We start from the raw sequence: 23661 nt of genomic DNA on the forward strand, positions 1-23661 counted from the left end.
CTATCCAGACAACACTCTATTTTAACACTAGGTATTCATGACCTCATGTTCCTAAGTTCATCTCTTTATTTCGTCAACGGTGGTAAAGAAATCAATGGCTACAAGTGAACTTTACTCTATGGACTTACAACTGGGAATTCGTGAAAATTTACCATTTTTCATGCGGTCTGAGTTAATTATTTATACTGTTGCTATTGTGGCTCTTATTGGTTATCATGTTCTTATTGGACTCTGGCGTGAAATGTATTGTACATGAACATGGTTGTGTTATTTTACTATTATTAAAAAATATTTTAAATGAAATATAAGGCTTGCTGCAAAGGGACTTAGACAGATGTTGTAAATAATTAACTTTTTTCTTCCCGAGAAGTATTGTGTACTTAATGAGGAGTTTCTACTGGTTTAGAATTGTTAAAATCTTTCTTCAGCACACCATTGAAGATGAGGTCGAAAGACTTGGTGTTTATCATCTTATTGATCATCTCAGGAGAACTCTATGCAGAAGGTAAAATTAATTCTTGATAGTATTTATTCTCTAAAAAACGTGAAGGGAAATTCTAACATGGATTTATCTTGAGGTTTTAATATGCTCTTTCATTTTGGCATGTCAATTTTATGTGAAACACACTTGTAAATATAATTTGTTATAATATTTAGACAGACTTTTCCCTTTAGGTAAAATTAGTAAACTATTCTTATAGTAACATAACTTAGAAAAACCAAACAAGTTAAAAAACCCTTTGTATTGATAGGTTTTGGAGAATAAGAGACCATGATCTAAATACTCTAAAGGGCTTTCAGGCTAATAGCATTGCCACTTAGAAGTGATGTATTAACCTCAATCCTAACTTCATGCTAGAATCCATTCCTAACACTGACAAAGCTTGTGCAAGTTTAATTCTCTCTTGATGGAGTGAGCTTAATGTGGGAAATTTGAAAAAAGGTAACCAAAAATCATCAACAAGATTTTTGACTCTCAACACTGATTTTTATCCTAGTGATTTATTCATTGGTTAAAGTCATTAGGTAATGATTAGTAGGAGGACCATAGAATTGATTATGCAAACAAAGACACTTTCGAGAGTGAAGGGGGCTCTCTGAGTAATTATGTGAGAGAACAGGTGTATATCACGACTGCCCAGACAAACAATACCTGTGCACTCCCTGACTGTTAGAAATCTCAGTGACCAGGCTGCCTAGGGACGAGATGAATGTGAGAGTGAGGGGGGCAGTGAACTAGTGTGGATTATTTAGGGACAGTCATCAGTGTTATTAGGCTGTAGGGATCAGAAACCAGGCAGGTCATTAAGGGTCAGCAGGAATGAATATACAAAGTAGGAAATCACAGCAATAAGGCTTTTCTAGAATAAACACTTTAGGGGATTTGGGGAAATAAAACATCCTATGGATTATTGTTGCCTTTTAGTTGAATAGTTTACTACAAATTTGCTACCAAAAAAGGGTCTGCAATTAAAATTATGAAAGTGAAATAAAGACTCTTCATCTTCCTTGACACATTTAACTCTACAATAAGATAATTTTTGTGTCAATAGTTTCTTTTGGTTTTACCTTTCTGTCTAAATCGGGAAAACCAGCTAATATAATTGTCTATTTTCTATCCCATGAAGACATTGCAATATTCTAGTTAATTTTCTAATTATTATTTGATTATAATCTTACTTCACATAAACAAAAAAATGTACATTGCTTGAAGACAGGGACCAGGATCTCCTATCCCCGTGCTTTCCCCACCCTCATCGGGAACGCGAAGGGCAAGGATTGGGTTAATCACACTTCTCATTTCATAGCATGCGATCATCATTGGCTTATGAAAGGTGTCACTTTCACTTTATTTATACATTCTTCCCTTTTATCTCTGACCCTGGATTCCATTCCCCCTACCACCAAACTGGGACCCACTATAATGTGTTTATATGTATTTTAACTATGTAAGTAACTTTGTAAACTGTCTTGTTTTTTGTATGTGTTTTACATTCATAAAAATGAAAGCTTACCATAGATTTTATCTCATTGTTTTATTTTACTTGCTACTGTTTAAATATATTTCCATTGACTGAATCTGTTTTGTTGCTAGCTGCTTCATAGGGTTTCATATATTTCATGTATTCTCCCTCCTACAGCTGGACATAGAGTTACCTCTAATTTCCTCCTAACCACAAATAACTCTGAAATGAATGCTGTCCCATAATCACCTTGTTTCTCTGTGAATTTCTTTGACCTGTATGTACCCACATGTGGAATTGTTGGGTCAGTTCTTTTCCTTGATTTCCTGGTTTATAACTGATTAGCATTTTTCTTGGTTTATACCTTTTTATAGCTGATTTGTGGGAGCTCTTTGTAGAGTATAGATTTTAACTTCTTGCTGATTTTCAACATTTCAAATTCCTTCTTCCAAAGTGTTCTGTGTTTTGTAAACAATGCTTTTCACTGAAAGAAATCCTTCATTTCGACACAATCAATTTCATCAACTTTTGCCTTTTGGTTTCTGCTTCTCCCCTCAATCTCAAAATCACAGAATGTGAATGGTGCTTTTGTAATTGTACAACATGAAGGCCCTAATGTCATAAAGTTGGAATTTTAAAATTTTATATCTAGTATACCAATTAGTTTTTCACTATAACCATTCTACTTTTTCCACATTTAAAGGGTTATTTATATCTTGTACTATTTTTTCCATACTCACTATTTCTACTCAATTCTTCTTTATGGCCATTTATTCATGCTCTATATTACCAGTATCTTCCCATATCTATTTAAGGCTATTCATCATGCAAATTTTAAGCTCTCCATCGACCTGTTTCACTAATTGTGCTCCATGTGGTATTGATTGTTCATTTCAATGACTTTCTTTTATTGTGATTGAGCTCCTCACATTTTTCATTACTTTTTTCTCATGAATTCATGTTCCCTGAGTCATATCAGCTACGTGGACAGGTAATGTTGCCTCTCCTGGTGAAGGAGGGACAAGCCCCAGGAAAGAGTCTTTGAAGCCGCAAAGTACGATTCAGCACCCGTTTGCTGCCCCTCATGGAACCTCCATGTGTATTCATCATAGCACCGCTCTTTTTGAAAAGTCTTTCCCTTCTAAATCCCTGATGGTATGTGAATGGAAAATGGTGAGAATTCTCAGGGGATGGGGACTCTCCTGTACATGTTGTTTTCTGCTCCTCCCCTCCAGCAGACTCTGGAAATTTTACGTTACTCATGATTCCTTGCCCATTTCTCTTCACCCTGTGCTGGCACTGCTGTCCTTTTGAATCTCGTGGTAACAATGGGCAGACTGTAATCACTTAAAGCCTCGAAGGCAGAGTCATCCCACTGGTGCAGGTCTTCTCCCAGCCACACCTGATGCTTCCTCCCAAAACAATCCAGAGGAGCTGGTCAAGAGTTTCTTTCTTTTTGGTATTTATGTAATTTTAAGATCTCCAACATAAGGATATATTTTTAAAATATAAATGTTTTACTTGGAGCATAATATATCGAGAAAAATGCAAAAAATCATATGATATTCTTCTGTAAATGTTTACAGAATTTTATGGCAAGCAGATCAATATACAGAGCATTAACAGTGCCTCAAAAGCCTCCTCAGTGTCACCTCTAGGCTGCTAAACTCTTGAGTCCTTCCAACCTCTGTTACAATGGATTACTGGCACCATCGTGATAGGCTCATAGAAGTGGTTTTCAGAGGGTTCTCTCAGGAGCCACAGCTAAGAAGGCTTCTCAGAACAGGATCCGGGCACTGCCAAGCTGCAGCTCCCCAGAGTATAGGAGAAGCCTGAGCCCCTATCCCCTGAGCTGGCTACATTCCCAGAAAGCAGGGCTAGAACTCCTTGGAAGATGTTGGACTAGCTTGGCCATGGGGTTTCCCTATGGTATCCTCCTTTTCATCCTCACCAAGTGGCAAGTAGACAAGGACCTTATGAAGCAGAGGAAGACTGGGAAGAACACGCAGGCATCCAACATGGGTGAGTATGAGAGCCAGAGGTTCAGAGCCTCCTCCCAGTTGCCTGTCTCCTGATACTGTGTCCAAGGTGCAGGCCTGAGGAACACTGCAGCCCTTGCCTGGATCTACTGACTGCAGCCTCCAGACTGTGAAGTCCTTTGGGTTTGGCCACAATTTTGGTCATTGCCTTTGAGATCCACCAGAGAACATGTGAAGCCCCTCGCCACCTTCCCCTCTGCAGAAGCCAACCAAAGGCAAATGAAGTTATTGAGTGTTTGAGTGAAAATGAAAAAAAAAAGAAGGAGAAGAAGGATGAAAAGAAGAAGAGGAAGGAGAAGGAGAAAGAGGAAAAGAAAGAGCAAGGAAAGAGGAAGGAAGAAGGAGGAAAGAGGAGAAGAGATTCAGTACAATTTCCAAGAGGGTCTGGCATGCTAACTAGGATGAGATTTGTTAGGTCAGCTAACTTTCCAGAAGCCCTGCCTGGAGCCCAGTCAATCTGGCCAACAGGTCTTTCTCCCAAAATTCCCCAACTGGGCCTCAGCCAAGGCAGGGCTTCACTCTGAACCCTGGAGGGGCTTCTTTCTTTCTTGGTTCCAGAAACCATGAGGAAGAATAGTTAGGAGAGATGGAAGGGGCTGAAGGAGAGTCCTGTGATGAGCCCTCAGTCCCCACGAACCCAGCCATAGACATCTGGAACAAAGTTACCCTTTCAAGTGCACAGCTGCCAGAAGAAGAGTTATGGGCAGGAAGCCTCTTATTTCCAATCATGGGCCGCCTGACCTCCCACCACAAAAAAGCAAGGAAAGAAAACTTCAGTCAGTTGAACTGCTACTATAAGCTGTGAATCATCATTTTGGTCTCTTTCTTTGCTTCCCCCCCTTCAGGCTGCTCCCAAAGCCTGGCCTTCCCCTTACAGGAGCCAGGGATGGGAAGGAGGGAACAGGGAGGCCCAGATGTTCGGAATTTGTCTTGTCCTGCATGTTCCCTCTTCCTTCTCTGGCCCAGGCCTTCTGCTTCCCATCACAGCACCATCTGGGGCTGTCCTGAAAGGATGCTGTGGGGTAAGGAGAAATATAGGGAAGTTGCTTCCATGACTTTTCCCCCACCCCAAATCTTACTGCCAAAAAAGCCATTCCCTGTTTGACATGTAAAAGTCCTCTGCCTGCTCAAGGCAAGGCACAGCTCTGGGGTAAAGCCTCAGTCTGGGTCTGGGAAAGAGGTTCATTTTCCTGCATTGGAACACCCTTCCATGGGCAACTTTACCTCCCGTGGAATGAAGGAGGGACAGAACAGTGCAGCCCATGCCTCCTCTTGGCATGCTGTATCTTTGGAAGCTTGGGTCTGGCCAGCAGTCCTGAGTACCAGGGTCTAGCTAGGAGGACCATACCATTCAGGAACCCCTGCCTGATGGCTGGCTTTTCCCTTCACAGTCACATGGTTCTCTGGATCCCAAGACTATCCCCTCAGCCCTTTTTTAAGGTGGAAGGTCAGCTGGCCTAGGAGTACAGCTGGCCTGAGAAACTGGGTTACTGTTCAAGCTCTGCAAAGTGATAAAGATTCAGACATCTCCTCCTGTAATCAATGGCACAGCAGAGAGAACAGCTGTCTCCTGCCCAGTCTGCCCAGGGCTGTAGGAGGACCAACCCTGGCCATCTATAAAGAAGGGGTGCTCAGGGGGCACCTCGATGCTCACTTTGTTCTGCTGCTCACCAGCTACAAAATGCAGCATGACAAATCCAGGCCACTGGCTCTCTGAGTGTCCATGATAGTACTAGAGTCAATCTTCAGCCCCCCGCTTACTTCACCACTACACACAGTATCCTGTGTCTGGAGGTCCTCCACCCACTTCAGCTCCCCCTTAGCCAGCTGGATCATGGTGCCTTTCACGAAATGGGAGGGTAAGTGGGAAGAGGTAATGGAGCATTGGCGTTGGCTTCATGTCTGGGAAGGTGGCTCCGACCTGCATGTTTAAACTTGGTGCCGTCAGGATCTCTGAACCCATGGGCAGCAGGCCTGGGTCAATTGCAGTGGGCACCAGGCTGCCAGCAGCTACCACCATTGCTTTGGGCAAAGGTCTATGTTTTAACAGTTCCTGATGAGACTGGGGATAGAACTCCTGGGCCTTATTTTCCCGGCCATCTCTGCTGGGCTCCTGGCGGGCCCTCGCCCCTCACCCTGATGTTCAGGTGTTTGATGGGACAGGTTGAGGGGTCTGGGCTCATCCTTCCTCTGAGCTGCCACCACAGGATACTTCTGAGAAGCTAATGCACCAACCACCCGCTATACCATGGGCTTGGCATCTAGGGTCCCTCAGCGTGCTGGCACCACTGCCACCAGTGCAGTCTGAGACCTTGAGAACAAGTGTCCATTTGCCACACGTTCTACCTCTGGCACCAGTCCCTGGCCTTGGCTCTTGCTGTTGAGGGAGTCGAGGGTTTTACTTTCCCATTTGTACTAAATTTCACTTTTGCTGTCTCCACCCACAGCAGACAGGCTCTCCTGAAGGTTAAGCGCTATGCTGGCACCTGCTGGAGGAGTTTCATGCAAGAGGCACCCAGCAGGTAGCCTGGACATTTGATAATAAATGGGCATCCAGCCTGGAGTGAGGTCCAGTGGCAGAGTACTTGAGTGATGTGGCAACTGTCCAGATGGGGAGGTAGCACAGAGGGCTTTGTTGAATGGATGGGCTGGGGATGAAGTCTGGGGGAAGGAGTGGCTTCTTCTGCCAGGAAAGAGACATATGGCACAATGTGGAAGGTGAAAGGTAGTGATATTGGCAGAAGGAGAAAGGAGGGGACTTGGTAGGAAATTAGGTGGCACAGCATAGGGAAGCTATAAGGAGACCTGATAAACTGAAGTGAGGTGGATGGGAGCTGAGCATAGTGGATTGGGGGTTAGTGGATTCCTGGGTGTTGAATCAGTGAAGATGATACCTTAAACTTGGGGGGGCAAGGGGCTCCTGTTCACCACAATGGGAGGCCAATTGAGGAGAAGGTGGCAGGTGGCACAGCCACTTTAAACAGCATGCCATACTGGTCTACTTTCAGACCAGTGATGACTTCAGCTTGATCACCCCCCCAGGCTGACTCTGGCCACCATAACCCCTTAGGACCATTGACAGGCATCACTGGAGGGTGTCTGTTAGTTGAGCAGCTGGTAGTTCTTCCCATATCTTCGCTGGTCACAGAGACGTCTTGTTTCTTTGGTGGAACGCGTTCCTGACTCCTCTCATGAATGGGTTTCATATCGCTTTGTGGTGTTCCTGGAGACTGGAAGGGGTCAGCTTGCTCCTTGAGGTATCAGAAGAGGCCTCTTTGTGGCTCCCTTGCACCCCTCTCTGCTGCTGGCTGGGGCACCCACCTCTGAGCTTCTAGTGATGCTTCTGAACAGCTGTAGCAAGAAGGAGTGTCCTCCCAGCTGATTTGGGAGCCGGCCCATCTCACAGCACGCCTCGGGTTCCTCCCTGGAGCCATGGCCAATGCCAACCAGGGCTGCAAGAGCTTCCCCACACCCACCAGTCCCTCAGTCTGGGCACCCGTAGGTGGGGGTTGGGAGGTGGGCAATATGAGTGAAAGTGGTCAAAAGATACAAACTTTCAGTTGTAAAATGAGTAAGTCATGGGGGTGTACAGCACGGTGACTATAGTTAACAACACCGTATTTTATATTTGAAAATGGCTAATAGAGTAGAGCTTAAAAGTTCTCATCACAAGAAAAAAAATTGTAACTGTGTACAGTGATAGATGTTAACTAGACTTATTGTAGTGATCATTTCATAGTATACACAAATTTTGGATCATTATATTATACATCTGAAACTAATATGAGTTTATATGTCAATTATATCTCAATGAAAAATTATGTAAGTACATACCATATTTACTCATGTTGTAATGGCTTCTTTCACTCAGTGATCTGTTTGTGAGATTCAGCATTCAGCATTTTGGTTGCTGTATAATATTCTGATGTATGTGGAGTCTAAAATGTGTTTGTCTTCTGCCATTGATGGGCATTTGGATTGTTTCCAGTTTGGGACTACATGAATAGTACTGCCAGGAACATTCTATAACATGTCCTTGGCTGCACATACGTATTTTTTTTTTAAATATATATGTATGTATTCTGCTTTAAAAAACACAGCCAAACTATTTTCTCATAACAGGTTGTGCCAATTTATTCTCTCACTTGCAGTAGTGTGAGAGTCCCATGTTCTCCACATCCTCACTGATCACTGAGGCAGTCTGTCTTCTCCATTTCAGTGCCTGCAGTGGCTGTGTGTGGCCATGTGTACTATGTCATGGTGGTCTACTTTGTGTTTCCCTGATGATTATTAAAGCTGAGTACTTTTTACTAGATGTTTGACCATTTGAATATCCTGTTTTATAAATTTCTTTCTCAAGTCTTTTATTATTTATTTTTAATGGGTTGTATGTCTTTTTCTTAAAGAAAAGTCATTTATTTCAAAATTTTGTAGGTTTGCAGATCTTAAGGAGAACCTCATTTATTCTAGAACTCTGTGGTCCGATATGGTGGCCACTAGCCACATATGGCTATTGAAATATGACTAGTAAAATTGGGGTGTACTGTAGGTGTATATACACACTGGATTTCAGACTTAGTAAGAAAAAAAGAATGTAAAATAATTTTATTATGTTGGGTCAAATAAAACCTATTATTAGAATTAGCTTTCTTCCTTTTGTTAAGGTGGCTACTAGAAATCTTAAAATTACATATGTGGCTTGCATTATATATTTCTATGAGAAAGTGCTGTCTGACAAGGTTAGGGAAAGCTTCCCTGAGGAAGTGGCCTGACCAGTTGTATTCTGACTGTTGAGTGTTGGGATTGCTAACAGATTAATTCTGATTGAAAAGGACTGTCACAAAAGTACTTTAAAAATTTAGGTAATGAAAATAAATACTAGGGCCAGCCCAGTGGCCAAGTGGTTAAGTTCGTGTGCTCCATTTCAGTGGTCTGGGGTTCACCGGTTTGGATCCTGGGTGTGGACCTACACACTGCTCATCAGGCCATGCTGTGGCAGCATCCCACATAGAAGAGCTAGAATGACCTACCACTAGGATATACAACTATGTACTGGGGCTTTGGGGAGAAAAAAAAATAGGAAGATTAGCAACAGATGTTAGCTCAGGGCCAATCTTCCTCACCAACCCCCCAGCCCCCCAAAAAAGCACTAGGTAAAGTGTCTGCAAAGACTTCATTTTAAAAATGTCTTGTTGCTTGATCACAAATTTAATGGTTTAGATATGTTTTTCAGGTTTCAGCTCGATATTTCCTCATTTCAGAGAAATCCTGTGGTCTTCCTAATGTGGAAAATGGAAGGATTGCCCAATATTACTATACTTTTAAAAATTTTTACTTCCCGATGAGCATAGACAAAAAATTGCCATTCTACTGCCTGGCTGGTTATACAACTGAAAGTGGAAAGCAAGAAGGGAAAAGCACATGCACTTCGGAAGGCTGGTCTCCAGCACCACGGTGCTTCAGTAAGTCAGTGGGATGTGTCAACTTGATGTTTATGATATTCCAGGAGATTCGTTTGTAAACTAGGGTTCAACAAAATATGGCAGGTGGTTAAACCTTCTGGTAGATAAGAATAAAATTACTGGCCCTCTGTCTTTTTTACAAAACGAAGGCATATCCTAAAATTCTGTATATAATGTTTCTCATTAAAATGTTGTTTTCTTTATTTGCTTTCAATAATACCCTGTGAAGAGAATAAGGATAATTATTGAAATTGCTATTTTCATATTGCAAGGAACAGAGACACAACTGAGTTATTTTAAGGAATGAGGAACTTACACAGATAATTGTGCATACTTGACATTGGCCTTAGCAAGAATAAGATTGTCACTCTAGGGTTTTATCGTTTGAAAGACTCATCCTTCCTTTGTGTGCCAACTTCATCTCTCATAATATCCATTGAAAAATGTGTTTTTCAGAATTTTGAGTTCAAATTTGTGGAAAGGAAATCTGATTGGTTCATCTCATTATTTCATGTCAGGCTACACCATAGTCAAACTATCAATTGGCTTCCATTGGGTCAGGCGACCTCTCTTGAGCAAAGAATTCCCTAAGCTCTGTTTTGCAGAGTAAGGGGCTTTGGTTGAGTCAATTTCATTTAGAAGAGCAAGTGGGTATGGTGGTTGACATATCTAGTAAACATATCCATTTGGGATGGTTATCCCTTCCATGACTGAGGACAGACCATAAATGTAAGCATTGCACTTTGAGTATTAACACAGACCATAGACTAACTCTAAGAAATAAATATCATTCATAACTAGATTAAATTCACAACTACAGCATATGAATAAATTAACATCTTAATGAACATCTTAGATTTATTAACTCTTTTAGATTAGAGTTAAGAGCATTGAAATTGATCCAGAAGAGGACAACTCAGGTTTAACGTTATAGAGTCATGGTTAAAATACAACCTCTGCAGTCAGCCTTCCTGCCTGGGAGTCCTGCTGCACCACTGGAAAGTGACTTCAATATTCTGAGCCTGAGTTTCCTATGTGTAAAATGGTGACACTGCTGCTTCAATGAGATAATCCTTATAAAGTGCTTGCCACACAGCAAGCACTAAATATATTTAGACTATTACTAACGTTGGACAAGTTTCTTAACCTTTCTGAATTGATTTGTTATAGGGGTCTCAAAATAGGGCTTTAAAAATGACTGAACTCTATACAATGTTAAGGTAAATTTCTTACCTAACACATCACTGTTGCAAGTATTTACTAAAAAATAACTCTATGAACTCAAAGATTTTGAGTAACGTGTCTGTGATTCAGTCACAGTCTACATGGACTGACTATGGAGTCTTGCTGTGCAGGTAGATCATTTGCTGAAAAAAATAAGCAAAGTTTTCATATTAAGATATCTGCAGAATTGTTTAAAGATCCATAGGGTAAGTATGTGCTTTTGTCATAGGATGTTAAAAATTATCAAACACAGTGGACTTAAAAATAATAAGAAGAAATTCCTTCTATTTGGAGTTAATGACTATTAGTTAGCAGAAAACCTCAGGGTGTATTTCTTAAAGGTAGATGTGGCGGGGGTAGGAATGACTATAAGAACTGAATTAGTGACATACAAAAAATGGCAATGTCAAATGAATCAATTTTTAGAGAAATTTGATGCAAAACATGCAGGATAGTTCTAAAATTATAATAAATCAAGCAATTGTGAAGTCAAGATTTTTCTCTCTCTCTTTAAAATTCCCAGAATAATATTAAACTTTGCCTTAGTTTTGCAAATTAGTAAAAGACAAACTTTAATGTCATCAAGTTAAGCAAAGAAATACTTCTCTCCCATAGAAAAATGCACTAAGCCTGACCTGAGAAATGGCTACGTCTCTGAGGGAAAATTATTGTACAAAATTCAAGAGAGCATGCGGTATGGTTGTACTTCAGGCTACAAAACCACGGGAGGGAAGGATGAAGAAGTGGTTCAATGTCTCGCTGATGGATGGTCTTCTCAACCAACCTGTAGGCAGGAACAAGGTATGTGTTTAGGAATCATTTTCTAAATCTGAAGAGAAGGGCTTGTGAGGCTATTCCTTTCTTATAGTGATAGACATTTTTATTTAATATAATTGATTTTTCATTATGTCCACAAATGCAAGAAGCTATATTGTTTTTCTCTAATGCTAGGTGTTTCCTTAATCCAAGCGTTCTCAACTCCCACAACTCATCTACTCCAGCAGTTCCTACTTTCTACCAATAAAAATAAAGAATTGGAGTGGAACAAAAGGAAAGAACCTTGGGGCCAGCCCGGTGTCATAGTGATTAAATTCGCATGCTCCACTTCAGCGGCCCGGGGTTCACAGGTTCGGATCCTGGGCGTGGACGTAGCACCACTTGTCAAGCCACACTGTGGCAGCGTCCCACATAAAATAGAGGAAGATTGGCACAGATGTTAGCTGAGGGCCAATCTTCCTCACACACACACAAATAACCAGGAAAGAACCCTAATAAACCTGTTTCTAGCAACATATACAAATTACTACTTCTTTTATCAGAGAAGAATTTGAGATAATGCACTTTATTTTGTATTGTAAATATAATTTATATATGATGAATACTAATTTTATCTTGTCTGTTAGATATACTTAAGAATAATCCAATAATTTGAACAGTGTGCATACTTTGTTAGTGTGTTGTTAGTTGTCTAAATTACACAAATCCACAGATGGCGCGTAATCAAAAAATTGTTACCGCACAAGCCTTCAGTTGAGTTGTGGCCTTTGGTCAAATACAGTAGATTAACTTTAAGAAGGGAAAACTGGTGAAGTTCGGACACAAGGTATATGAAAGCAAGGAATAGAGAGGCAAGGACAAACTGACTATTTTTCAATTTTGCCAAGGGTTGATTCTGCCAGATATTCTCAAGATTCAGTGAAAGTATGTTTTGAGATTTCTTTTTAATATTCTAGGCTTCGTGATGAAGTTCATAAAATAAATGATTATTTATTATTGTTTTTTGAGAAACATGTTTGGCTCCCGAATTACATCATGGAAATTATTCCACAACACAGAAAACATTCAAAGTGGAGGACAAAGTACAATACGAATGCGCTCCTGGCTACTACACTGCTGGAGGACAGAAGACGGAAGAGGTGGAATGTCACACACATGGGTGGTCTCTCACACCAAAATGTACCAGTAGGTTCTCATTTTGAAGACAGGCTGCTTTCCCTCTGAAAACCTCCTCTCATACAGAAGTGTATATAAATTGTCATGCTAATTATTTTCCATTTTTCATACCTTGTGGGGGTTTTTTGCTTCTGGTTTTAATTTTGTTAATAGTAGGCTTTGATCATTTAAGGCTCTCAAATAAGAAAACTTCCTTTCAGCTGGGGAAATTAAATTAAAATAAGACTGATGATATTTAATAATATCAAGCTCTTGTTATGGATATCAAAATATGACAAATTTACTAATTTCTATTCCAGATATGGCATGTAAGTAATAGGTGAATTTTGTGCCAGCAGGAAAGATAACACTTTTTTCTATTTTTATTTGTTCTTTCATCTTTAGAATTAAAGTGCTCTTCTTTGAGATTAATAGAAAATGGTTATTTTCATCCTATAAAGCAAACCTATGAAGAAGGAGACGTGGTTCAGTTTTTCTGTCATGAAAATTATCATCTAAGTGGATCTGATTTAATTCAATGCTATAACTTTGGTTGGTACCCAGAATCTCCTGTATGTGAAGGTAATTTTAAAAATATCACACTCATGGAAATAAAATATCATGTCTCAATCATCTCTAATTTCTATGAAAAAAATTGTCTCTGATGATATCTGATACTTGTCCTGAGTGTTATTTTTTGAAAGAAATGTCTTTTAAATCAGTATTATTTTCAGCAATCTTTAATACATTTTATCTGAAGAAATCTTAAGTTTTACATTAGCTTGTAGAGTGGATATAACTTTTAAACTTTTTTAAAAAATCTCATAAATTTTCCATCTCTTATTATATTGAGTAACTTTTCTTATTGGGAATTACTAGATCCAATTATCCCAAGCAGGCAGCTTTGGGAGAGTACTTTCTTATTTGGCCACACATTTTCTGATGTGAAAATATAGTCTTCAAAAGGGTGGATTAAAGAGCAGAGAAAGCAACAGAATATTATCAGAAAAATGAAGTCATCTAGTCAGAGCTATCCTAAACTGTCCTGGGTACGGTTAAGTTTGCATCACTGGATGCGTTGAAGCAGGTGAGATGATTACCTGCTGGAAGGCATCAATTCAATAGTCATTTAATCACACCTACAATGTGATAGGAAGGAGGTCCTGGTCTAGCAGAGGAAACAGATATGAAAAGGTAATTGATGCAATGTGACAAATGGCATAATGAAGCCAGGTATAAAGTATTTGAACAAACATTAAAGATTTTGCTTGTTATGGTGTGGGATAGCTTTTATGGAGGTGATGGGTAATATTTAAATTGAGCCTTAAAAGATTAGTTGGAGTTTGAGGATTGGGAGGGATGGAGCGAGGTAAAGGGCTTGATAGCCTGTGTTTTCTCTGTAATACAGAAAATACTGTCGTTGTTGACAGGCAGGAGAAAGACAGGAAAGTAGAACTTGGAAGAGAGTGGTGAAGATTTGAAACAGCAGCTAAGAGGAATGAAAGACGGAGTTGACCAGGGGTGTGCAATGGGATTGCCAAGAGCTATCATAATTTTTTAAATGCATTGAAAAATAACTTTAATTTAAAAAAATTCCAGTTGTGCCTATCAGCCTTGGTCTACCAGTAGAGAGGAAAGTTGTTAGCAAATTGTCTCTAGCATGTTATTTCAGTAGGAAATGGCAGACCTACTTACTGCCCTTTCTACACTTCCCCCATCCAAATTAGCATGCCAAATTCCCTGTCGTTCTTCTTTAGCAAATAGTCGTTAGGTGTAGGATAGGCAGTGTAGTAGTCTGAATTATGCCTAACTCATCCCAAAAGATACACAAATCCTAATCTCTGGAACCAGTGAATGTTGGACCGTACGTGGCGAAAGAGACTTTGCAGACGTGATTAAGTTAAGGATCTTGAGGTGGGAATAATATCTGAGCTCATGCATATGGGCCCTAAATAAAATCACAAACATCCTTATAAGAAGGAGGCAGAGGGACATTTGTGTGCAGAAGAAGTAGGAGATGTGACAATGGAAGCAGGGGGTTGGAGTAATAGAAGCAAGGGGTCATGCACCGAGGAAGGCAGGTGGCTTCCAGAAACTTGAAAAGGCAGAGAAGCTCATTCCCTACTGAAGCGTCCGGAAGGAATGCAGCTTTCCTGACACCTTGATTTTAGCCCAGTGAAATCGATTCTGGCCTTTTGGCTTCCAGAACTGTAAAAGAATTAATTTGTGCTATTTTAAACCACTAAATTTTGATAATTTGTAACAGCAGCGATAGGAAATTAATACAGTCAGTATTTTAGAACAGTTAAGAACAGAAGAGTTTAATTCAGATAGATACAGGTTCAATAACAGATCTGCCACTTATTTACAATTTATTTATTTCATAAATTTTAATTTCTTTATCTATGAAGTGGAGACATGATAGACCCCACTTACGTAAGTTATTTTAGGATTAAAGGAGATAATGAATGTAAAACGCTAGCTTTTTAAATTTTCTATTGGTGCATAACATTGTTATCACAAATTTAGCAGCTTAAAACAACACACTTGTTATTTCACAGTTTCTGTGGGTCAGATTCTGGGCATAGTTTAACTGGCTCCTCTGCATCCATGTCTAACAAAGCTGCAATCAGGATGTCAAATGGGACCACAGCCTCATCTGAGGCTTGACTGGGGAACAATCTGCCTCCAAACTCATTGTGGTTGCTGGCAGCATTCAGTACTGGACAGGCTGCTGAACTGAGGGTCCCAGTTTCTTCCTGGCTGCCAGCTGGAGACAGCCCTCTGCCCCTTGCCTTATGGCCCTCCCCTTTTGGAAGCTCACAATGTGGCAACTTATTTTTTTTCAAAATCAGCAAGGAGAGAGAGTCTTTCAGCAAGAATGTCCTAACATATTATGTTCCATGATCATGTATACACAACCACATACATTTCATCATCTTTGTTGTATTCTATTGGTTGGAAGCAAACCACAGTTCCTGCTCATGCGGAGGAATATGACACAAGGAAGTGAACATCAGGAGGTGGGCATCAAGGGGTGATCCTAGAGTCTGTCTGCCATACTTCTTATGGCACTTGGCGCAACAAATGTGCTTATTAAGTGTTAACTATTATTTTTTGTAGTTATATGACTGACTAAATATGCTGATGCTTTCCCAAAAGGAAGAAGAAATCGATGTGCTCCTCTACCTCTGCCTCTAAACTCCAAAATTCAGACACATTCAGCAACTTATCGTCATGGAGATACAGTTCGTGTAGAATGCAAACTTAATTTTGAGATACAGGGATCAGAAGAAATACACTGTGAAAACGGAAAATGGACAGAACCTCCAAAATGCATTGGTGAGCAACACCTCAAATATGATTTCCCTAGAATGAAATCTGAATGAGTAGCTAAGTGGTCTCTCCTCTAAATTGCCCCTTTTCAGAAGAAAAGGAGAAGATAGCCTGTGAGGAACCACCCATCATCGAGAATGGTGCAGCAAACATAACCTCTGAGATTTATTACAATGGGGATAAAGTGACCTATGGATGTGCAAGAGGCTATCATCTCCGTGGATCAAAAGAAATAACTTGTAAACGTGGAAAATGGACACTTCCTCCTGAGTGTGTTGGTCTGTATGCAACATTTCACATCAATAGCTTAGCTTCTTGTTTAAAATTTCCATTCTCTTTGTTTAATCCACATACTTAAAGCAAGAGACCTTTGCTTAGAAGTTAGAAACATATTGATACTGCATCTACTCTGCTATTTTTTGTGAGTGTGTGGAGCCAAGTGTAGAATTTAAGTCAATATAAAGAATTGGGAAACTAAAAACATATTTTCTTAGTGTACGTTAATTCTAGGTACTGTTATAAGACCTGTTTGGTGCCATGACTTATGAGCTTATGACAGCACATTTCATTAGAGAAAACAAATCATGGTGTGTAGGATTTAGAGACTGGCCAAGACCATGATCCACTTCCCCTCCCTTTATGTCCCACACAGTTAGGATGGAGCACTCTGCTCCGGACTTTGGTCAGTCCTCCTGAGCTTACTTTTGCATCTGAGCATTCTGAGCCCTACATTCTTCTGAAGCATGTGTTTGGTCTTTTGTTTTACTGAAGAACACAACCAGGCTACTTTATTACTCCCGGTGTTACCCTTCTTGTCATCCTTCTCGTTTCTTGACCAGATCCTGCAGAGATCTCCACAAACATATTTACCAAGAATATTTATTGCATAAGAGAAAAGCTGTCAAGGTTACTAGAAAAATTAGAAGAGTCAAAGAAAGACTCTAAAGGGAGAAAGGAAAAAATGGAAATTTTCGTCCATGGATTGACTGAGATCTGAAATGAAGAGGAATGAGAAGGAAAAAAATAAGAGAGGATAATGACAAAGGACAGTTCGACAGTAGACTATAATCTTTATCTTAAAAATCGCTGTCTACCTTTTATACATTTAAGGGTATCTATATTATGATTTCTTCGTAAGCAAGAAAAGTGAAAAATATGCATACTTGTTCTTAGGCTAAATTTGCTGTTTAGTCTTGCTTGGTAAATTTTAAAAATATTTGAGTTGAATAACATTTCTCCCATTTTTGGTAAATTTAGAAATCAATTTTCCTAAACTACATTGTGCAAGTGTTGAGGTACTATTGTATCCGCAAATATATTATATGATTATGTTGTTATTAGTTCATGTTTATTTTAAAATAACCTCTTTTCTTAGAAAATAATGAGAATTGTAAGCCTCCACCTGATGTAATAAACGGGGCTGTTGTTGATGGGTTATCGGCAAACTACACAACAGGATCATCAGTGGAATACAAATGCAATGAATATTACCTATTGAGGGGAGAAAAAACATCTCATTGTGAACAAGGAAAATGGTCATCCCCCCCACCTGTTTGCTTAGGTAAGATAGAAAACACATTGAATTTAAAAAAATTTTTCCCAGCTTTATTAAGATACAACTGACATATAACATTTGTGTAAGTGTAAGGTATACATGGGATGGTTTGATGCACATGTACAATGTGAAATGATTACCACAATTAAGTTAGTTAATGTATCCTTCATCTCACAGAATTACCATTTTTGTTGTTGTTATGATGAGGGCATTTAAGATCTACACTCTTGGCAACTTTCAAGTATACAAAACAATATTGTTAACTATAGTCTCCATGCTGTAGGTTAGATCCTTGGAATTTTTCCCTCTTGGAACAGAACACGTTGAATTTATTTTACCATTGTGTTTGTGTTTTATGTGATTTTCATATAATGTTTTATAGCATGAAAATGACGATTTTGTATAAATACTTTTTGAAGTGTTTTCCCGTATCATTTCTATATGCAGAAAATCCCTAATATCTTAGAGTCTAGGACTGTATTAGGTCTCACCTCACTGCTTTTTCAAAAGGTTGTGGTAAAATATGAACAACAAAACTTTACCATTTTAACCGCATTTGTGTTGTCTTTCTCCTGACTGAAATTTCCCCTTATTATAGTCCTCAACATCTCTGCTTGTATTGTCCTTAGAATGTCCTTTGAAGAGAAGAAGAATCAATCCAGTTCTTTTCTTGGTAGAGCGTATTGTTAATAGCTTTCTTTGCCACTTCTTCCTCATTTGAATGGACACCTTGTGTTATATCTTGTTGAAACAAATAAAAGCATATTTGTAGTTACTTTAAATATATTTTGGTTTACAGCATGGTATAATTAATGTAATGTTTCCAGTAGAGAATTGAGGCAGTTATCTAAATAATTACCTAAATTGAGATACTTTAAGAAAATAATATTCACCTCCCTCTCATTTCAAGCGTGTAGATTTGCCTCATTTTTTTACCTTAGCTAGTCAGTTACATTTAAAAGTAATGTAACTCGTCACAACAGTTGCAATGAACTTGCTAGGTTGTGACTTTTACAAATGGGTAATGGCATGACAAGCTTTCTATATGTTAAAATAAAATAGTCATTTGATTAAAATATTAGTCTCTTAAACTACAAAAGCAGATTATTATTATTTACCAAAAAAAGAATAAATATATAGAACAACCAGAAGAAAACATAAAATATCAGTAACCTTGCCTGAAACAAAGGTTGTTAATGACTTAAATAGTGGTCTCCTAAACCTTTTTCTCACACACACACACGTTCCCCAAAATATATGCTATCATGAAAGGGTTTTTTCTGCTTAAAATATATTATGAACATGTTTTGATACACTTATGCATTATATATTTTAATGGCTGTGTGCTATCCCATAATACAGATATGCCATAATTTAATTAATCACTTTCTTTTGAATGTGTCCTGTTTTCAACATTTACTTTTTATTTTTTTAAATTAATTATATTTACTTCATGTTTTATTTTATTTTATTTTGTTCAGATTTTCTGAAGAGGAATTTCTGGATCAAAGAGATCTGGAATTTTAATTATTTTTCTGTTAGTTGCCAAATTGTCTTCATAAATTTTATTCTGATTTATGACCCTATCGCCAGTGAATTAAAGTAGTGGTTTTCTTCACCTTTGCCAACTTGAATATTTTAATATTTATATTTTGTTAATTCAGCAATAAAATTATTGTAATTTGATTTATATACGTATTAATCAGTTGGACACTTTTCAATTTTCTAGTGGCCACAGATTCTTTTTTCAGTGAACTGATTGTTCATAGTTTAACCATTTTTCCATACTCCCATCTGTATAAACTATATTATCCATTTGACAACCACATATATTGCAATCACTTTTCCTTTCATTTATAGTGATTTTAGTATACATAAGTTTAAGTTTTAAGTCTTAAGCTCTTTCACTGTCTCCTTTGTGGTTTCTCTCCTTTAAGTCATTCTTAGGTTGCTGTTCTCATTCAAAATCAAATATATCTTCACTTACAGTTTATCTATTGCTCTCATATTTTCATAAATGTTTGATTTTAAGTTTTTGATGATTTGATTGATATTACATTGAATGGAAGTACAGTCATCTCTGAAGATTGAAACAGTAACGGAAAAGCTAGAAATGGAACAACCTCATAAGGAATAACAAGGTTTAAAGAAATCTGTCATTCTATCTCTGGAACAAATCACCTCATGACATTCAGGCTTGGTGTTAATTGTCTAAAGCAAATACTGAGAGAAGATCTTTCCTTGTCATCAGGGCAAGAGGAGAGAGCTTTGCACATTTTATTTATCCTTTGGAACTAAATTACTCTCACTACAAATGGGAAAAACAGTGTGATAAGGAGCAGAATTTTCCGTCTGTGAATTATTATTCCAGACATTACGAAGCTCTCAGAGCTCTCCCTACTGGTATTCCCTGCTCTCATTCTACTCCAGCCACTTGGTTCTTCTCCCTCTTCCTCAAACAAGCCAAGGATGCTCTTGTCTCAGATTTATTCCCTCTGCTTGCCATGCCCTTCCCTCGGAAAGTGATGTGGTTCACTCCTTAAGCTTCTTCAACTCTGTGCCAATATTACTTCTTATTTAGACCTATCCCAACCATCTCCCTTAAAAGGATAACCTCCCTTAGTCCAACCCTACTCATTTTCCCATCTAATTTATCATATGTAATTTAAAGATGGGCAAAATGATAAAATCCATGTATTTACTGTTTATTGTGTGTGTGTTTCTCCCAGTTAGAAGGGAAGCTCCGTGAGGACAGGTGTCTTTGTTTCATTCATTGATGTATATTAAGTAGTAGGTGTCCCACAAATATAATAAGTAAATTCATTTTCTATTCCAAGATTTTTGTTTTATAGAGAGGAAATAATGATTAACCTAAGTGGTGGATGGCCTTAAATATTTTTAATGTTTCAAATTAAGTGGTTTTAATCTATGATATAATGAGGATAATAAGAAATGTATAAATTCATTAGATAGTAACAAAGTGTATACTTTATTATATATGAATGCGAGAAGCCTTAATAATGATAAACGTTAAATATAAAATATTGCTTTTGTTGCCTGTCATAATTTTTATTTTTAAAAATATATCACTTTCGTGCTTGTCAGTCGAGGAAAGAATTTACAAGAGCATTTTTGTCTTTCAGAGCCGTGCACTCTCAGTGTGGATTCCATGAATAGAAATAACATACAGATAAAGTGGAAATATGAAGGAAAGGTCCTACATGGAGATTTAATAGATTTTGTATGTAAACAGGGATATGGCTTATCTCCATCAACCCCAGTGTCTGAATTATCTGTCCCGTGCAATAGAGGAGAAATGAAATACCCTTTATGTATTAAAAAAGGTAAAACAATAGTGCTTTCTGACAATTTCTCAGGTGATCAATATCACTACTTGGGTTCAAAGTGTAAGACCCTAAACAATTCACCGCTATCATCTAATCTATGAAATTGGGAATGATCTCTCACTATTTAAAAATTATTTGAAAGCTGGCAAAAATGTTTTTACATGAAATAGTGCATTTTATTTCTGTAGCAGTTGTAGAAGCGCTGGATACTTAATATAGCCATTCATCGTATATTTTAAAAATTATTTTTGCAGAGCCTAAACGAATATGTGCATCTCCTCCACTTATTAAAAACGGAGTCATTATTAATTCAACGGGAGACACCTATGAAAATGGTTCCTCAGTAGAGTACAAATGTTTTGATCACCACTTTCTTCAGGGGTCCAGGGAGTCCTATTGTTTAGAGGGAGTGTGGACTACACCACCATCGTGTTTAGGTAGGTACTACCAAATGCGTCTCTCTTTAATAAAGCAAAGCCATATTTTTTTCACTTTCTGTTCTCTTTGAGTTGATATAACACATTTACAATGCTTAATTTGCTACATTTATCTTACCATATTGGCGTGCCTATTTAGTCACTAGTTTCTATTCTTTCCTCTAGTTCATAAATAACCATAGTCCAGTTCGCTCTAACAATTACTTATTAAGTACAAACCATACATCAGGAACTGGTTTGGTCTGGGGCTGTAAGATGAAGAGGCCATCATGGTGTGGGTACACATATTAGCAATTATCACTTGGTGTGATCCATACTATAATAGAAAACATGAGTAGTGGGGAAACAGAAATGGCCACCTCAATCTAGAAAGATGAAGCAAGATAATGCTTTACTAGCAAGGCATCCTATTAGAAGTGACAATATCCACCAAGATTCTTGGGACAAATAGGTGGTACAAAATAGCATATCTTTAAACCAAAAGAAAATATTTCTTTATTTCTGTATCTGACTTTTATTTAATTCATCTCATTTCATTGGCTTGGACTTCAGTACAACACTGAGTAGAAGAGGTAGTGGGTATCTTTGTTTCCCAGTCTCATAAATAAAGCTTTTAATAATTTGCTTTAAGTACGGTGTTAAAAGTACTTTTAAAAGATCACATTAAAGATATAGAAACCTTCCATTTCTATTTTGCTAAGGGTTTAAAAAAATCTTCAAGGAGTCTTTAATTTTAGCAGTGTCTGTTGCAATAATCATATGATTATTTCTTGTGTTTTTTTCCTGGAATTATATTGCTTCCTTTTGAATGTTAAAGCATGCTTGCATTCCCATAATAAATCCCACATGGTTGTGAAGAATTATGCTTTTTCTACTTGTTGGATTTTGTTTACTAATGTTTCACTTAGAAGTTTTGCATCTATTTTCATGAGAGATATTGGTGCATTATTTACCTTTTGGGTTTGGTACCAAGTTTCTGCGAAGCTCATACAGTGATTTGGGAAGTGTTCCCTCTTTTTCAATATCCTGGAATTTGTGTAAGATTGGTACTATTTCTTCCTTAATAATTGTAAGAATTCACTGAACACACCATCGGAGCCTCGAGTTTTCTTTAAGTAAAGATTTTGACAGCTTCAATTTGTTTAATAGATATTAACTGATTATCTCTCCTGTCAGTTTTGGTAGGGAGTGCTTTGTAGGAATTTGTCCATTTTATCTAAATTGTCAAATTTGTTGACATAATGTTGTCCATGACATACTTTTACACTCTTTTGAATACCTTTAGCGATGTGTCTTTTTTAGTTACTATTAAGATGTATCTCTTTCTAGACATTTCTTGCTAAGGGTCTGTACATTTTATTAGGCCTTTCAAACAACTAATATTTGTATTTGTTGATCCTTTCATCAAATGTTCCTTATTATTTTATTAATTTATATTCTTATCCTTATTACTTCCTCTCTTCTAACTTCTTGGATTTATTTTATCATTCTTCTTCTAGTTTTTTGGATGGATAAGTTGATTACTGATTTTCACCTTATGTGTTTTTCCTAATATATGAATTTAAGGATATAAATTATCCCCTGAGCACAACTTTAACTTCATCTCACATGTTTTTATATTTTGGGATGTTATCATCATTCAGTTAAAAAATTATAATAGACATTTTGATATCTTCTATGCACTCTGAATTATTTAGAAGTTTATTTTCCAAGTTCTAACCTTTGGAGGATTCTCCAGTTTTCTTTTTTTATTGATTTCTAATTTAAATCCATTGAGACACACTTTGGATTATATCTGTCTTTTGAAATTCACTGATATTTGCTTTATAATAAGCATATATTTGCTTTAGGTAAATGTTCTATTGTTCTTGAAATAAATTAACTTTGTCGTTGTTGGCATGTGTGTCCATTGAACTTTGTTTTTCACATTATTTTTTTTTTGATTTGGAAAAGTGATTTTCTTTTTTTTTTGTTTTATTTTAATTTTTATTTTTTTTGGATGTACATCATATTTCGAATTCTGCATACATTATGTCATGTTCACCACCCGAACACTAATTATAGTGCATCCCCTCACACGTGACCTTAATCACATTATTAAGTTCATTCATAACTGTACTGATTTGTGTGTGTTTGTTTTTCTATCAATTACCAAAAGAAGTGTGTTAAAGTTTCTCATTCTGTGGATTTTAAAACATTTCTCATTGTAATTCTGTCAATTTTTGGTTTTGTATTTTGATGTTATTTTATTAGTTGCACATAAGTTGAAACACATTAAATCTTGATGTGTTGGCCCCGTATAATTTTGAAAGAGTCTTCCTTTATCTTCCACAGTGCTTTGTTTTTGTTTGGTTTTGCCTTCAAG

At 37.7% G+C, this 23661-nt stretch overlaps 1 protein-coding gene and 1 pseudogene across 4 annotated transcripts in view; one reads left to right on the top strand and one right to left on the bottom strand.

Moving 5' to 3' along the window:
- The first annotated feature begins 215 nt into the window (after positions 1-215).
- Positions 216-23661, top strand: part of F13B (coagulation factor XIII B chain) — a 30880-nt gene continuing 7434 nt past the window's right edge. For 2 of the 4 annotated variants that reach the window (XM_070602329.1, XM_070602330.1), the window contains exons 1-10: positions 405-3119; positions 9265-9465; positions 11305-11490; positions 12475-12651; positions 13027-13203; positions 15784-15963; positions 16050-16235; positions 17333-17518; positions 20656-20856; positions 21114-21296. In XM_070602329.1, the coding sequence (XP_070458430.1) occupies positions 9345-9465; positions 11305-11490; positions 12475-12651; positions 13027-13203; positions 15784-15963; positions 16050-16235; positions 17333-17518; positions 20656-20856; positions 21114-21296 (1597 nt within the window). In that variant the 5' untranslated portion in view covers positions 405-3119; positions 9265-9344. Of the gene's footprint in view, positions 3120-9264; positions 9466-11304; positions 11491-12474; positions 12652-13026; positions 13204-15783; positions 15964-16049; positions 16236-17332; positions 17519-20655; positions 20857-21113; positions 21297-23661 lie in introns of all 4 variants that reach the window. The other 2 variants (XM_008509182.2, XM_008509183.2) reach the window with 2 other exon arrangements.
- On the bottom strand, positions 5186-7310 carry LOC103542244 (ataxin-1-like; annotated as a pseudogene).

This window comes from Equus przewalskii, chromosome 31, assembly GCF_037783145.1.
Source record: "Equus przewalskii isolate Varuska chromosome 31, EquPr2, whole genome shotgun sequence".
Lineage (NCBI taxonomy): Eukaryota > Metazoa > Chordata > Mammalia > Perissodactyla > Equidae > Equus > Equus przewalskii.